Source organism: Myotis yumanensis, unplaced genomic scaffold, assembly GCF_028538775.1.
Source record: "Myotis yumanensis isolate MYYU_CA2020_CCGP unplaced genomic scaffold, mMyoYum1.0.hap1 SCAF_3, whole genome shotgun sequence".
Classification (NCBI taxonomy): Eukaryota; Metazoa; Chordata; class Mammalia; order Chiroptera; family Vespertilionidae; genus Myotis; species Myotis yumanensis.
In genome coordinates, this window is record NW_027223754.1 from 137,959,562 (window position 1) to 137,977,557 (window position 17,996).

Here is a 17,996-nt window from a genome sequence, read left to right on the forward strand (position 1 = left end):
TATGAGACTACATGCAATGCAGCCATACAAATGGCAGAAACCATTTAAATGTGAAGTCTTGTGTAGCTTCAGATTTTGTTTACTAAAATAAAATAAAAAATCTGTATTGTTTTAGTCATAATACAAACTGTGTTGTGTTAGTCACAAAAAAGTCCCTAAATGCACCTCAAAGAAACATAACCCATACATCTATTCCCCTCTTTTCTGCAGTTTTGAGTACAAGGCTTAGGCATGCCATTTAGCCCTAGACTAAGACAAAGGTCCTTATCTCAGGAGAAGAGATTGGAGAAACTTCTGAGTGCTGACAGACATTGCAGTGCTGCTACTGAAATTAGCCACCTGACAGTGACACATAAACCTTGTCATTAACTTTGATATGATAAAAACAAGTAGAAATATACTCCAGGGTTAGCCATCAGATTCCTTGGCTCTTTCTACAGCTACTTGTAAACAAGTGCAGGTTTAAACATAAGTAAATAAGGTAAAGACATTAGGAAATATTAAAAAAATGACTCACAAGCAGATCTTTGCACATATGCACACTTGTTTCATGGAAAAAGTGACTGTTTAATTGTGGAGAAAATTATTTTTTCCATTAAATGGTGTTAAGTCGGATAGATTAAGAAAGAAAAGAAACAAGCATGAAGGCCCATTTCGGATGTAAAAGAAAAAAGAGATGAAAACCTGGATGCCATGAGCCATCTCTGTGACTTACATGGGCACACAAAAGCGAAGTGTGTCTTCATAGTATTTGCCCTCAGGACAGTTGCAGCCTTCAGCACAGTCGTCACTGCACTGCTCAAGGGAGGCGAGAGAGACACAGGAGCGGCGGCAGAAGGAGGAGCAGTGATGGTACAGCATGCCTTCCTGGCACACCAACCCTGAGGACAGAGCAGCGTCAGCTGAGAGAGAGATCTCCACAGAGCACAGAAGCGTTCTGTACTGAACTACAGGTCTATGATAGATGTAAATCATGAAAAAGAAATATCAGATATCAACAAACCCAGAACACTACAGAATCCTATAACAGAAATTAATTATTAGTTACAATCTTTGCCTCAATGGAAGTAGAAGAGAAAAATGAAATTTCTACTTTGAAATTTGTTTTATCTTCACCCGAGGATATGTTATTAATTTGAGAGAGGGGGGAATGGAGGAGTGGGGGGAGGGAGAGATGGAGAGAGAGAGAAACATCCATGTGAGAAACATCAATCAGTTCCAACCTCGGTAAGTGCCCTCACTGAGAAGCGAACCCGCAACCTCTTGGTGTACAGGACAACACTCCATCAACTGAGCCACCAGGCCAGGGCTGAAATATTTGTAACTGAGACATTCCATAACATTCTTTAATAGCTTGTACCATAGTTTTTAAAATTATTTAAGGTATCTTATGTGTCTAAATAAACTTCCTGTCCTTACACTTCAAATCTATTGACTGCTATGTTGTCATCGTCTTCTTTATATATTAAGCAAACTTTTAGTCTTCTACAAATAAGACAAAACTTGACTTTATTGATCAGTGTTCATAGCTCTGAACTTTTCTTAATCATGTTTAGACTTTTTTCTAAACCCTTCCAATTTCTCTCTAAACCAAACTGAATTGATTAGAATAGGCAAACTAAAATAACCTAAAAAGCAAACACCCAGAACATCCTAGATAAAACATAATTGAAATAATGTAAAATATATAAGTGATCTTGTAAGAAAAAAATGGGGGTGGGGAGTGAATAACATCCCCCTATGCCAGAAATGAAGAGGGAAACAATATCCAAAAACTTGACTGGAAGAGAGGAGGATCAATCTATTGGGTTGAACTCATGTGGGAATAGAAAATAAAACTAGTCCTTTATGAGGCAAGGAATTGGGAGACCTTTCACTTGGGCCCTCAAAATTACTCCATCCTCAGTTGCAAGGATGCACTACAGCAAAGGCCAGCACACTTTCTGTAAAGGGCCAGACAGTACATAGTTTCCGCTTTGCAGGACACACAGTCTCCGTCACAGCTACTCAACTGTGGCCTTGTAGCTCTTTACAAAAACACAGGAGGACCAAGGGTGTGGTTTGCCAACTTCTGAACTTGAAATTGGCTCTTAATAAAGGAAGATGCTAGGAAAGCAGCTGTAATTCTTGGGGTCTGTGATGAAATAAAGTCTCCTCTGAAAAATAAAAATCCCAGATATACATCCTGCACAGGTTTGTTATATAAACTTACATTATTTTCATATTTACATTGTTGTTCTTAGAAAGCCCAAGCTAAGAACATAACCAAAACTGGCTAATAAGCCCTGGCCGGTGTGGCTCAGTTGGTTGGGCTTACTTACATGGATGGGCTTCGATTCCCAGCCGAGGGCACGTGCCCCGATTGCGGGTTCAATCCCCAGCAGGGGGCATGCAGGAGACAGCCGGTCAATGTTGCACTCTCACATAGATGCTTCTCTCTCTCTCCCTCTCCCTCCCTCTCTCTCTCAAAATCAAAATCAGGGGGTTTTTTGTTTTGTTTTTATCTTTAAAAAAAAAACTGGCCCAAAAGCCCTTTGGAGTGATAGAAAAAGGCTGTGTGAAACCACAGGGGGGTGGAGAAGTAGAGTAAGTGATGCTCTTGAAATCCAGGTCACAGAGGATTCTAATAGGCAGAGGCAGAGCCCTAAAAAAGATTAGCTCATAAAAATTATAAAACAAACAGAAGAGGATGCAATCTACCATGAATGAGAACAGCAGACACCATAACCATGAAGACTAGAGCCCCAGGAACTTGAGATAATACATGGTTGTTGCAGAGCTTGCCTATTTAACTACAAATCAGCTGTGTCGCTATAACACACAATGCTTTTCCACATTTAGATATGACATTTTTATAAGACTTTTTTCAGGTGTTTCCAGTTATTTCTGTTACATATTTTAAACCATAGTTATACTCTGCTTATAACCAAAAATAGTCAAAAGTTATTGATCTTATCCAACATATCTTCAATTTTAAGAAACAAAGTACTTCTTTTGTTTTTATGCTTGTACATTGTAATATTTCAAATAACTTAAGCAATATTAACTCTCCACTTAAAAAATGAAAGCAGTAATTATCAATGTAAAAATCTCTAAGGTGTTACCTGATTGTCTTTATCTGTGCTGTTGCCACCATACTCACCACAGAACGAAACATGAGTTCTGAAATCAATGGTGACACCACGCTGGCCACAGAGGTAGGCATAGTGGGCGAGAGCATTGCATAGGCAGGTGCTTCCACACTTGCAGGCATCGTGGCGGCACAGCTGGTAGTACAGCCCAGGGCTGATGTAGAAGTGGCAAGGAGCAAAGAGCTCTTGGTGGATCACGTCACAGTGTGCTGCGTAGCCAACTAACAGACAAAGAACCCCATTAGCACCTCATTTTCCAGTTGGGATCCTTAGCCTTAAGTATCAAGTTCCAGAACTAGCCTAGATTCTTGCTTTCCTAGAAATACACTGTATTGCACATTACTTTTAATAAGAGCCAATATTTTCAGCTTACGCTGTTTTGTGGTTTTTGTGGGATATTTTTGGTTTGGTTTTACTTTTGGTAATATTGGTGACAGCACTATATTCTATAATATTTTAGGGGGAAAAGTTGTTTTACCTCAATAACTTGAGTAACAGAAGGGTTGATAGCCTCAATCACCCCATGGCCTGAGAATCATCTTAGGAAATCACCCCAATTCTACTATAAAGAATTGGTGAGTAGTGGGAGGCTTATCTCCAGACATCCAAACACAATAAAACTGGTGCATGTTGTGGATGTTGTGGCAACTCCCTGGAATACACAATTATCCAGGAACGTTTAGGAATCATCTCATCCCAATAGTGTCTGAAGTGAATGGTAATGTGACAGATGCACATAAAGTCTTTGCACATAATGTCTGCACAAGGCACAATGCACAGGGTCTGATAAGTGAATCTATGAATTCAAGAAAAAAAATAAGTAATGAATAGAAATTGGGGATTGGAACATATGCTAAAGGCCATGAGATATAACTACCAGGCCTTTCAGGTGGTGGTAGTGGGGGGCGGGGGAGATTCTGTAGTTATTAGTTCTTAAAATTTGTTGACTTTTCCCTTGAGAACAACTGACTGATCAGATATAATTCTCTTTGGGTATAACCAAGTTTGACCAAACAATCTAGATCCCATCTTTCTGAAAATAGCTATGTGATTCCTTGATGTAGTGAACCCAGGTTGCATTGATTCCTCACAGCTAAAATTAATCAATCTTTGAATTGTCATTGTCATTAAGAGACCAGATGAGCTGTCCAGAGATCACAATGTTTTTGAACTATTTAAATATACTAAACTTATTTTGTTGAGTATAAAACACACAATAATTATCCTAGTGTTATATTTTCGCATTGTTATGACTATCTATGTGAAAACAAATGACTTAGACTCTAACAGCATGCTGTTGGCATGCATACTCCCCAGCCCCAGGAGCTCCAAAACAAAGAAGTACGTCAATGGGACTTTTGTTGTGTTCCCTCAGGATTTGTAGATTTAAAAATATTCCTACTGACATTGAGTGACTCAATAATATCCTTGTGGGAAAAAAATCTTTCAGAATCCACATCAGTTATTGACTTTTATCTATTTACTTTCCTTTCTTTGGGAATTTTTCTGACTTGACAAATTTGATTTTTTTTTATTTAAATTCTTTATTGTTTAAAGTATTATATGAGTCTCCTTCCTCTCCTCCTATCCCCCGCATTGACATCTCCCTGGCCGCTCCCACCCCCCCAGCACATGCCCTCAACCTCCTATTGTCTGTGTCCATTGGTTATGCTCAGATCTCAAAATGGACAAAGGACTTAAATGTAAAACAGGAAACCATGAAAGTCTTAGAAGAATCCATAGGCAGCAAAAGAGCAGACATATGTCATAGCAATATCTTTACTGATACAGCTCTTAGGACAATGGAAACTAAGGAGAAAATAAACAAATGGGACTACATCAAAATAAAAAGCTTCTGCACAGCAAAAGAAACCATCAACAAAACAACAAGAAAGCCCACTGCATGGGAGAACATATTTGCCAATGTTATCTCCAACTTGAATTTTTTTAATAGTTCATGGCAAAGGTGAAGAGGATAATACCTAAAATATATATCAGAGAAAACATGAGATATAGGGATAGAAGTGATAAAAGTATATAACAAAATGGAATGTAATAAAGGAGGTAATTAAAGAAAAGGAAAACTGAATTTATCAATTATATTCTACTCCAACTTTTACATGTTATCAAAATAATTAAAAATATAAACTTGCTGCAATATCAAGGAGGGAACTGAGAAAGTTAGAAACAAGCTGAATAAAAACTAATTGAAGGAGAAGGAGCAGATTTATTAATAGAAAGTTAAGAACAAAATGGGGGAAAGTGTTGGTAAATGAGAGTGAGATGAAAGTATTCAATCTATAGAGACCAAAAGACTATGGTCTAGTCCTATTATTAAATGATTATAGATAGGAAAATTATTATAGATAGGAAAAATTACCAAAGAGATTAATATCTTCTTCAAATTTAGAAACTGGCTTAGGTAAAAAGACAGCACTAAAAGCAGCATTATTTTATTGTTGTTTTTTCCAGTACACCAAAACTATCGGTTAATAACAAGGACCATATGACAATCAACAGAATCCTACCAAACAACCACTACAAAATCCAGAAATCATACTGATTTTACATAGGTACTCAACCAATATTAATAGCGAATTTTTAAAAATTACACACACAAAAAAAAAACTAGCCAAAATTAAAGAAACAAATTAAAACATTTTAAATTTATTTAAGCATGCACACTTTTTTTACAAAGTGATTTTATAAAGATAAAATAATAATATGCCTTTTTAGTGAGCAGTGAAATAGCCTTTCACATGGTTTGCTGTGGCTTTAGTTAAAAAAATACAGCCAAAAATTCTTGGCTTGTGAGTTGCACTGTCATTGCAAATTGCAAACCTGGAGCGTGACCATCTCAAATTGTCTCATGCTTGATGGCACAAAGCTTCCTTGAATCACTGGCTTCCTCCTTATGAAACCATAATATATTCTGTGAGTAGGAACTCATAATGTGATAGTAATAAACAAGAGAACCTGCATGAGCTGTCAGATTATGGAACTAAAGTCAAACATCCCAAGACTAACAGCACCATTAGAGATTTTCCAGAAGTTTTTCTTAATCATTTAATCTGAACACACCAAAATGCTAGCTCACATGCCTAAAATAAGTAAATGTATGAATGCAAAGAAGTAAATGAAAGAGTCATTTTATGGAGCTCTTTTAAAAAATCATATACATTGCATAAAGAGGAGTACGTAAAGGCAGAGTATTAAACAAAAATACATAAGGAATGGCATCGATATTATCCGAATGAAGAAAATCAGAATTTAAAATCACTATCTTAAAATCACTATTCATTCCCCTAAGTTTACAAGGAGAAAGAAGGACTTACTGTTTTGTTGATTAATGTTACAGGGGTCCACCATAGGAACATGAACAGGTGCAAAACAAGTGGAGGAAACTCGCCAAGCATTTGCATGAAGTTGTGGTGTGCCTTCTATCATGCCTGATGGAGAACTAGAAAGCAAAAAGGTAATATTCATCTTAGTCTCTCCCATTCCTTTCATTTGTTCATAGTCTTTAAATGTTGAAAAAAAGATGTTATTTTTAATTTACAAAGAAATTTTAGAACTTAAAATGTTCTATTATTTTTAAAAATATACATGGTATTAATTTCCTATTATTAAGACTTTACAATGTGTCAAATTGTGGACATACATAGTTTCATTTAATAATCAGCCTCATGGAAAAAATAAAATAATTAAATAAAATAAAGTAAAAAATGTCTTTATCCCCCTTTAGAAAAAAAGCAAAGCAGAAGCTCAGATAACTATTAATGTTCACTCAGCTGATAAGTGTCATAGCCAAGTAGCCAAGATTCAAATCCAGTTTGCACTGACTTAATGAAACATCACACAACCAAAATAATAATCTGTGTGTGGTTTAAAGTATATGAAAAAACAAAGAGGTAGGTAGTTCACATGATTCCTTTCAGCGTAGAGACAAATGTCCCAAAGAATAAACAGTCTAGCCCTGCCAGTGTGATTCAGCATCAACCTGTGAACCCGGAGGTTATGGTTTGATTACTGGTCTGGGCACATGCTCAGTCCCCAGTAGGAATTGTGCAGGAACATCATTGATGTTTTTATTTCTCTTCTCCTTTCCCTTCCTCTCTGAAATCAATAAAATATATTTTTAAAAATAACAAATAGTCTATAATTCTGGTTCAGTATTTCAATTTCCATTATGAGGTCTGAAATGCCTGAAATACTGAGGTTCCATCATGAAGTTGCATAAACAAACCAAAAGAAAATTGAGGAAAAATGGTATAAAAGGCACCCTTCATCCAAACTTGAGAATTTCTTCAATTCCTCTCAGCAAATCGAAATGGAAGAGAAACAGCCACTTTTCTGGTCAGGCTTATACACCACAACAATGTTCAATAGCCGAACACTAAAATGCCCCCTCCAGCAGCCATCAAGATTTACTAACTCATCAGCCAATATTTTGTAAGTGACACTCCCTCTTGGACACCATGCCATCTGCTTTCAAAACCACTTAGCTTGGACCAAGTCTCCTATAGGAAGCTTTGACTAAGTAAAACTTCACTAACACAAGCCCTAACTGCATTAATTGCTAAAACATGGCTAAATGGTAGTGTAGGCTTTATCTTGGCTCTCTGTAGTGTCCTAATAAATTAAGTGCTTTGGTTATTATTAAGCTCAGACACCACTAACCATATGGAGCTTCTCACCACAATGACTGAGGAAAGAGAAAAGAAGGAGCTGCACAAGTCATTCCACCATGCCCAGCCTTGTCCCACCCTTTCCCCTTTTCCTTCCTTTTCCTATTCCTCAAAATCTAACCATTCTGAAATTGTAAGACGTTATAACAAACACCTAATCCAAAATCTCATTTTGTTCAAAGAGAACACTGAAACTCAAAGAAATTGTATGACTTGCATTAGCTCTTCCCATTCTTTCCCTTCCTTTCCTCTTCATTCCTACGAAAGACAATAAAATAGGTCAAGGTGATGGGTGTAGTCAGGGTTCCCAGGAGGAAATGACTCAGAGCTTGGCTCTCTTATCTCACTTAGTTCACGTAAAACAAGAAACACAATAAATGATCAGGAGAGTAAATGTAAACCCATTTATTTACTGAATTTTATTTTAGAAAAGAACCTTTGGCCTATCATAACTTACCATAACAACTCAAGCAAAATAAATTGTTAAGTAATTAATATTTTCCATTCCACTGTGTTTGCAGATTCTCATTTGCTTTTGTGAAGTACAGAATTTTAACTGCTTATGCTTGGAAAGCCAAACAGTGTTAGAAAGTTATCTCTAACTGAAATATTATCCTGCACTGTTATCACGCCTCCGTGTTTATACATGGAGGAGACTGGTGCCTGAGGAGGAGGGAGACAGAGCTGCCATCTGTTAAACAATGACTGCTAACCCCTTCTGATAAACAAGGAAGAGAAAGAGGCTTAATGTCTCTTCTGCACATATTAGCCAAGCCACTAAAATACCACTTGTGAAACAGAAGATATTTATAAAGGTATCGATATTCTGACCTGCAAATAAATGAAACCAACAAACAAAAAAACCTAAAACGAATTTAATCACTGGAGACAAGATAGAAAATTTCTTTTGAAGTTTAAATTTTTAAAGGCCAGTTCTCCTTGCCCATTCTAATTCTCTTCTTGGTGCTCCATTAGAAGTCCGACCTCTGTGCAGTTCTACGATCTACTACATATAATAGTCTATGCTAGTTCCTAAGAATACAAGGATCAAGGATGTGATTCTTATTCTCAAAACCCTCAGAGTTTTAAGTGAAAACCAGGCTCATAAATGACAGCTTTCCATAGTGACAGAGACAAAATTAATTTTGTCTGGTGTGATATGAACTCGCTTTTTGAAGCAAATAATGTCTGAGTTGGGTAGAAGTATAAAAAAGGAGTTCATGAGAAAGATTAGGAGGTTGAAAGAACCCTAAGCAGGAGGAATACACAGAAGGGATTTTTTTTTAATGGTATTTGGAGAACAGCTTCTCCCTAAAACATTCCTGCCTATCCAGCCCACACTCACCTACTCAAACTTCCTGCTGTGCTTCTAGCCATGACTACACAACTTAACTCTTTAAAATTACCTCAGTCTTTATGTATGTGTTGTTGATTAACACCTGACCTGGAACTAATTACAGTGGGGCCTTGACTTAACTCGGCCGGAGACCGAGCTCGTTAAGGAGCTCGTTAACTCAAATTAGTCTATCAACTCAATGCAAAAAATCTGCCGAGAGACAATCTCCTCCCAATCTGCAATGGGCTCCTTGAAGATGAGAGCCTATCAAACTACTTCATCTGCCCACTGTGCTTCACACTAATGCTCTGAGCATTTGCATTAAATTATCCACTGTGTCTCTTCACATGTAGGCGAAAGTGCTTTGTCGGTACAAGGAGGACAAATAGATTTTATTGCTTTTCTTCTGAGTAAGCACCAACTATCACAAAATCCAATTAGCTGAGATGCCAAAGTGTTGCTTTAGAGGTGTCATTCATACTAAATGATATCAACATTTTTAAAGTATAATTTACTATTGTTGATACCAAATGATATTAAGATTTAAAAAAAAATACTGCTAAGGTTGGTCGGTGGCAGGGGAAAGTATAACAGGTAGTTATCCTGTGGGTTATCCCACAAGCTCTGAGTCACTCTAGCTAAACTCAAAGCCCAGCTCCACTCTATTTGAGCTAAGTGACTTTGACCTATTTATTTGCCACCTTTTGACCTCAGTTGGTTTTCTTCTCTATAAAACCAACTGATGCAAATCTGTGGATTGCTATAACATTTAAATGTGATGGTCCATTTGAAGCTCTTGGAACATTGGTGACTAAGCTATCTTATGGTTAAACATTTTTACTGAAAATATTTATATCCTCTACATCACTAGTCATTAAATCATGTTAGTTCTACAGAAATCATACTTACAGAAAATCGTCCCTTATGTTCCCATTAAAAGTGCCACATAGACCTAGTGTTCTTCTTTTCCATGTACTGGTGAGCTGAATATAAACTCTTTCCCCATCTATAGCAAACAGAATCTTTAAGCCAAACGTGGTTTTTAGAAGGATAAATAAGGATGACACTGTTTGAATTTCAACAATTCCTGCAGGAAAATAACATACATAAGTCAGCTTTGAGATTTATACGCAGTACAGTATTCTGAAATGCTAGCATGCAACACCAGGACTCTCCTTCCAAGAGACTGAGACGTGGGGAGGCAGGTTCCCAGTTCCTGCCCTTGGGCTCCAGGCCCAATTTTTGCCACCTTGTGCTTGCTTTCTTTCCTCCCATTTCCTTTCTGTCCCTCCTTTCTGGATCCTAAGCTAATATGTTTAATAGATTGTCAGGTACACATGTAGTTTCAGTTGTCAAACATCTCATGGCGGGGTGGACAGTCCTTAGACATTTGAAAGCTGATCTCTCTTCCTCAACGTGTGTGTGTGTGTGTTTCCCAAAACTCCTTATGATCCAATAAGGAAGTAGCACTTTCCCCCCCAATTCCCCATTCCCTTGAGCCTGACAGCAAAAGGAGGAGCACAGCACTTGAGAAATAGATTATATGAAATACCTTTAAAGACAAGAAACTTGTGTTCAAGACTAAACTGATGACTTTTGCCACCAGAAAAGTTGCTCTCCTATCTCTCATGATTTCTGCCATCATCTGATCACCAAACCCAGAAATCTGAGAATCATTCTTTGATCATTTCATCCTTTTTTTGCATTCCTCCAACCAACCCCAATCTAATCCATCACCAAGATCACACCATTTTTTCCTAAATAATTTTTAAAGCAATCTTCTTTTTTCTATCTCTATTGTTACTGCCTTAGATCAGTTCTTCTTCATTCTTTGCATGCCCTACTTTAATAACATTATATCTGTTTTCCATGTTAGTTAGAAATTCTGACATTGTTTTAGTATTCTCCCCCGCCCCCCCCCCCCCCAAAAAAAATATATATCAGCCTCCTCATTAAAACTGGCTATTTATTTTGGTTGAACCACATAAGATTGTCATTTTTATTCATAAAAATCGGTAAAATAATGATTATCTCATATTCAATTTTATATCAAGTTCAACTTCTTAGCATGACAATCAGTAGAATGGCCATGTAATTTCTACAAACCGGGACATTTCTGGGCGTCTCATCCCCACCTATTTCCCTATTTTCATCTCTGGATATTCTCCATTTACCCTCTTCAGGCTTCAGCAATGCCACACTGGCTATAGTTCCCCCTAAACATACTGCAGAGTTCCACATCTGTTTGCTATGCATGGAACTCTTTCACCTTCTCTTTCATCCCGGCAAGCCTCAGTTTTAAATGCTCAATGAGGCATCACCTCCTTCAGAAAATTTTCCTGACCACACCTGCATACCCCACCCCAAGGCTGGGAGAGTTACACACATTTAGACCCCCAAAGTCCCTATGCATATCTTTGAGTTTATTGTATGTTATATAGGTGGCTGTTTGCTTGTATAGCTCCCCTTCCAAACTCTAGGCCACATAATGCTAGGAAAACACTAGGTCCCATAAACAAGGTGGTCTTTACTGTGTCCAATTAAGGATCTGACAACACAAAGACACTCAAATTTTAGGATAGGCAGCCAATGGGAGAAGTCTCCATTTAGGTTGTTTTGTTGTTTTATTGTAAAGAAAGTACCCTGTTAGCATTGCTTCTTACCATTCAGATTGAAGCCTTGGTTAGGACTGGTGATGATTTGTCCTCCCCGACTAAGGGTTACTTGTTTATCAAAATCATCATCCAGAATTAGAGTTATAGACTGAAGGCAGACCAAGCCAAGATTCTGCATAAAAATCAAATAACCAAATAAAGAGATGAGAGAGATAAAGAGACATGGAAAGAAACAGGAACAATAGAAGAGAAAAATGAGAAAGGGGAGTGAAAGAAGAGGAGGAAGGAAAAAAAGAATGCACATAGATAAGAATTTCTGATATGTAGAAGGCATAAGTAATATTATATATTAATATTATATATTACTTATATAATAAAGTAATTACTGCATAATCCATTTCATGTAGTCCCATTACTAATAAAATATGTCATTGTATAGTATATTAAAATACCATATATACACATATATTTTATATAGAACATTAAATAATGGTTTTAATTTAGTTCCAATAATTATGTTTTTCATAGCTATAGTAAAGTACCTCTCTAAATTCATATAAGTGACATATTAGACATAAAAGTCAATAAAGAAAAAACATAGAAAGTTATGATTCTATGTAGAAAGCTTATTCAGACTCTAACATATGGCAAAGGAAAAAATCAAACTAGGGGGGAAAGCAAATAAAGTGGTTGAAAATTTTTACTGGAAATAACCATTTTATATTATAGTAATGATTTCTGAAAAATTTTGACTACCTGATTTAGAGAGAGGAAAGATCCAGGTATCTTTATTTACAAATTGTTGATGTGTTTATTTGAAGAAAAAACTTAAAATAAATGTTCCTGTATGCTAAGAAATTTGTCATATTTATTTAGGATGATATGAAACTTGACCAATCCTATAAAAATCATCTTTTTAAAATAGTGGTTTGGAAGTAACCAGAAACAAGTCTACTGTGTCATTATGCATGTAATGCTCAAAAAACCTATACATACAAATATTATTTTTAAAAGAAAGAAAATGCCATGAAATATATATTTAATTTAAGACATATTTATTCTCATGCTTTAATATCTCTGAAATCAAGACACATCATATGATCAGTAGTATAACAGATTATCAACATTTTTTCTTTGCAGTACATAGAGAATGATGCATCTTAGCAATCAACGGTGTTTTATTTTTGAAGAAAATAACTATGCCTACTCATGTTACTATTCTTAACCTGGATATAAAGTTGAGTAAAAAAATGAACATTTCTCTGGTCATTTTGAGATATTCTTACCTGCTCACAGTGAGCTTTCTGTAAGGTAATTGTGAATTTCTCCTTTCCAGTTGCTTTCACAAGGATATATTGACACATTCCAATAAAAGAATAATGTCGACCATCAAAAGTTGTAAAATGAGAATCACCTACAACAGAACATTGAACTACCAAAAAAAAGGAAAGAAAGGAATAGAGAAGTAAAAGGAGGAAAAGAAATTATTTATTCTCTAAAAAGCAGGCCAACTTAAGGTAAATAATCATGTATCAAAAAAAATGGTTAAATGTTTAAAATTAGTTTGACAACCTTACTAAATTATGTTATTCAATTTAATTTAAAGTTTATTAAATGATAGCTATTTCACATATGTTTTAAGTTTTGTAATATCTTTACTATTTTAATAAGTTTGTACCAAAATTGCCTGCTCAAAGCTATCATTTATTCAATTTTCCATTTATCCTCTGACTACCTGGATTTTTAGATGATTACATCTCTCATGATATATGAGATGACATCATAAAAATCAGTGCTATCTTGCTCCTTAATTAAAAAAAAAAAAAAAACCTGAGACATTTAAAAAAAAAAGTGTTAAAAAGATTACCTGGGCAGTCATGCTCAGTGCAGTTCCAAATGCCACCAACACATACACTAAATAAAATGATAAAATATTAATCTACTGGTATAGAAAAACTGTATTGTTTGCATCAATATATTGATAAATGTACCAAAATATACAGTGTTTATAGGATCAGAATAATCTGACTTGAAAAAGCTCTCTGCAGAAGTCCAATTAACTGCTAAATTTGTGCTGGCCAGCATCTAAATTATTATTAGTTGTGTGTCATACTTAAAAGTCACTAAAGGTGATACAAAGTGAATACTAATCAAACAAAGAACCTCTGCTTTGGTCCTTCTCTTATTGCTTAAACTAAAAGAGCTCATACACACACAAACGTATTTGCCTATATCATTAGAGAAATACACATAATGAGTTCCGATTCATACATTATCTCATGCACTACAAATTAAGAAAATTGGTTCTGAAGATCATCAGACATTGAAGAGAGAAAAGATGTATTTTTATAAGATAAATTCTAGCTTCTACCATCCAGAAGATATTAGTTTGGGAGGACAGAGCAGTCTCCGAAAGGCAGAAACTCAAACTGGTACTTAAGAATAGAGTTAGTTATCCAATTGCATTTCCATTGTATACACTTACACCAAAGGGGAAGGAGCCTAATGATATTTAGATCTTTGTTTCTTTTTAGGACTGCTCTGGAGGGAGCAATCCTTGCCTACAATAGTCTTAGCTAATTTAATAAGAAATTCTAAATGTCTCTAATCATGGCCAAAAATGCAATATGGAGTCACTTTTTAAAGTACTCAACAGAGCCTGGCCAGCATGCCTCAGTGGTTGAGCATCAACCTATGTATGAACCAGGAGGTAAAGGTTCAATTTCCAGTCAGGGCACCTATGCAGGTTGTAGGCTTGATCCCCAGTGTGGAGTGTGCAGGAGGCAGCCAATCAATGATTCTCTCTCATCATTAATGTTTCTCTCTCTCTCTCTTTTTCTCTCTCTCTCTCTCTCTTCCTCTCTGAAATAAATAAAAACATATGTTTTTTAAAAGTACTCAATAGAGAAGGTCAGGAGAACCATCAATTCTAAGAGTAAAAGTGTGTGCAAATTAGTGATCAAAAATAATAAGAAATACAACATTGGTAAAGATTTTATGAAACTGCCAAGGGAAGTGAGAAGAATTGCATTATAAAAGAATGTGCAAATGTTCCCCCACCCTTGTACCAAGTTTAAATAAAATGCAAACTGCGTCTTGAAAGTTTTGGAAGAAAATTAGTAATAAGTATATTCTTTTAAACATATGTTATACTAGTATAAAGTTGTCACCCAGCCAGGTCCCCAGAAATAATTGGCTGTGCATTGGTCACATACCATTCGGTGCATTCTTGTTCAATTTTGGAACCAACTGAATAAGCTAATCCATGAAAACTACATGGGCAACTTTCCAAGGAGATGCAAGTCCCATTTTCCATGATGAGGCCTATTGGAGAAAAATATATATCAAATTCTCAGAAGTAATAAATATTTATTCTTTGAATGTAATAATTTAACCAACTTTTATTAAATACTTGCTTACACTAGATAATAAAATAGAAATTTCTTTACTTCCAAGGAGGTTTCAAACAACCTTGCTCTATCTCAATCGGTAGCTACCTTACAAATCTCTACTTCAGTGATTTTCAATTTTCTTATCTTATGACTTACCATAAAAAACTCAAGGTTCACTATACAGAATAAAGGCAACTAAGAAAGTTTATTCTTGGTTTAATCTCTGTTCATTTGCAAATGAGATACTTACACCCTCATCACATGTATAATAAATAGCCAGACAGTGCTACTCAAAGGGCAAGTACAGTGGGAAAGCATTCATTACTTCTCTCTAATGAGCAAAGACGGTTGAGCCAGAATGTAAATGAACTGTGCTACTAAGCACACTGTTTCATTCTGCTGATCTTTTTTCTGAGTAAGACTTTCTAGATGAAGGAAGCATTGACTTATATATATTTGGTGCATTAATTTATATTCTGGTGCAAACTCCTTATCTCATCAGTGAATAGTAAGAATCAGTTGATGCCTGGCACTGATCCAAAGTGCTACCCTGAGTAGCACTAATAGAACAAAGAATTGAGGTCAACAGATCTGGTTCCAAGTAGTCCTCACTCATATTAACTGTGTGACAGTGCTAAAATCACTTAACATATCTGGGATTCTTTTTTTTAATCTGTAAAAATAAAAGAATTTGAATGAATTCTCAGTGTTCTTTCAAAAGGTCTATTGAGCCAAACCGGTTTGGCTCAGTGGATAGAGAGTCGGCCTGCGGACTGAAGGGTCCCAGGTTTGATTCCGGTCAAAGGCATGTACCTTGGTTGCGGGCACATCCCCAGTGGGGGGCGTGCAGGAGGCAGCTGATCGATGTCTCTCATTGATGTTTCTGGCTCTCTATCCCTCTCCCTTCTTCTCTGTAAAAAATCAATAAAATATTTAAAAAATAAAAAGGTCTATTGGTATAGGAGTCATTCCTAAATTTAAACCCCTCCTGTATGACTTGCTATGTCACCTCTAATTTCAAATGTTAAAGCTGCATCACAACTAAAATCTTGTATTGCCAATTTGTTTTTCTAAAATTGCTTTCATAAATTATTAAATATATATTAAATATTCAAGAGAACAAAAGAATTGCCAGGACTCTAGATTCCAAATTTCCTGGGAAATTTACAAAGCAATAAGCTTTTTTATTAAAGAAAAGCAGACTTTTCTCCTATCACTTCAAGGACCAAATCCTACAAGGGCTGAAAATTGCAACAGCCCTGATGTCCTGGGAGAGAATGTTGCAACTCGATTCTCCGCTCACAGGATGCTATTTTCCATGAGTGGAGACATGATTTCTCTCATGAAACACTTACTTACCATCTGGACAGTAACATCCATCAAGACAGTGGAGATTGCTCCCAAGACATTGTTTCTCAAATGTGCAGGTGGTTGGGCAACAACTGATACAATCCCGGTGGACAAAGCTATCATCACATTTATCAGCTGAAATGGGCAAATGGGAATGCTGTAAGTCAACTTTATTCACCTCAAGAAGATTAGTATTTCAAAAAGTTTGCAAGTTAACCAATGTTTCTGCACCAATAACAAATCCTTGCCATTCATCAGTTTTGAGTACTCAGGGAAGTTTTGAATGCTAGAATAAGCCTAAAACATTAACAAAAGTACACAGGGCTTAGGAAAATAAGAAACCATACTGCATGCTGGGAAGTCATCTCTCCAGTCTTGAATGGGGTAGCCAGCGTGGGAACAGGCTCTAGCATACTCAGTGGCTGCTCGACAATAGGTATCATCATCATCGGTTCTGGAAAGTGAGAAGACAGAGCCAGGGTCACACCGGGGATATTGGCAGAGCCTGCATCTTTGAGCTCCTGATCCCTAGAAATGTTTAGTGTCTGGTGAATATTCCAACACTAGCTGATGTCAGCATGTACATAATATACTATCTATACTAATAAAAGGGTAATATGCTAATTAGACTGGACATCTTCCGGGCGACCTTCCGGACATCCTTCTGGACAAAGCCATGGTGGTGGGGCTGAGGCAGAGGCAGTGAGGGGCAATGAGGCTTACAGGGGAGAGCAGTTAGGGTGTCAGGCCAGCAGGGCAGAGCAGTTAGGGGGATCAGGCTGGCAGGAGAGAGCAGTTAGGTGCATCAGGCTGGCAGGAAGATGCAGTTAAGCCACTGGTCCCATATTGCGAGAGGGATGTCCGACTGCTGGTCTAGGCCCGATCCCTGCAGGCTGGGCTGATGAACCCCCCTCCCATGCACAAATTTTGTGTAAGGAACATCAAGCTTGTACCAAGCTTCTAGTGTATAATAATGCAGAAAAACAAATAAACATGGGATCCCAACTAAAAACGCCTAGGTAACTTGTCTTCATCAGTCTTAAAATCTTTGACCACTTTTCTTTTGATTCAAGGGTGTCCCTATACTGAAAAAGATTTCTATTTTAATTCTGACATTCCTCCCAGAATCCTTGTATGTATTTTTTGGCTCCCACACAAAGCATAACGGACCTTGTAGAAATTAATAAATCCCATTACAACAGATAAAATTCCATTACAACAAAAGCTCCAAATATGAAAATTATTTCAAAGACACCATGATCTTGATAGTCTACATGGAGGAATAAAACCAATACTAATAACCTGCAGCAGTTTTGAAATATTGAATAAAAAGCATTTAACTAAGATTTTAAATATTTTTCATTCTTTCAAGTTTAAATTCCTAAAGCTAGTTTCTTTTATAATATTTCCAAGAGTAAATAAACTCTAATTATTTTTTATAATCACTCTAGAAACTCCCCCAAACAAATAGAAGAGGTCAGCCA

At 36.4% G+C, this 17,996-nt stretch overlaps 1 protein-coding gene across 2 annotated transcripts in view; it reads right to left on the minus strand.

Moving 5' to 3' along the window:
- The window catches only part of OTOGL (otogelin like), a 144,294-nt gene that overhangs the window by 87,538 nt on the left and 38,760 nt on the right, over positions 1–17,996 (minus strand). For both annotated transcript variants that reach the window (XM_070407618.1, XM_070407617.1), the window contains exons 11-20: positions 16,860–16,966; positions 16,522–16,647; positions 14,986–15,094; positions 13,638–13,684; positions 13,057–13,202; positions 11,819–11,942; positions 10,065–10,242; positions 6,467–6,591; positions 3,143–3,352; positions 716–881 (exon numbers count right to left, since the gene is read on the minus strand). In XM_070407618.1, the coding sequence (XP_070263719.1) occupies positions 716–881; positions 3,143–3,352; positions 6,467–6,591; positions 10,065–10,242; positions 11,819–11,942; positions 13,057–13,202; positions 13,638–13,684; positions 14,986–15,094; positions 16,522–16,647; positions 16,860–16,966 (1,338 nt within the window). The remainder of the gene's footprint in view (positions 1–715; positions 882–3,142; positions 3,353–6,466; positions 6,592–10,064; positions 10,243–11,818; positions 11,943–13,056; positions 13,203–13,637; positions 13,685–14,985; positions 15,095–16,521; positions 16,648–16,859; positions 16,967–17,996) is intronic.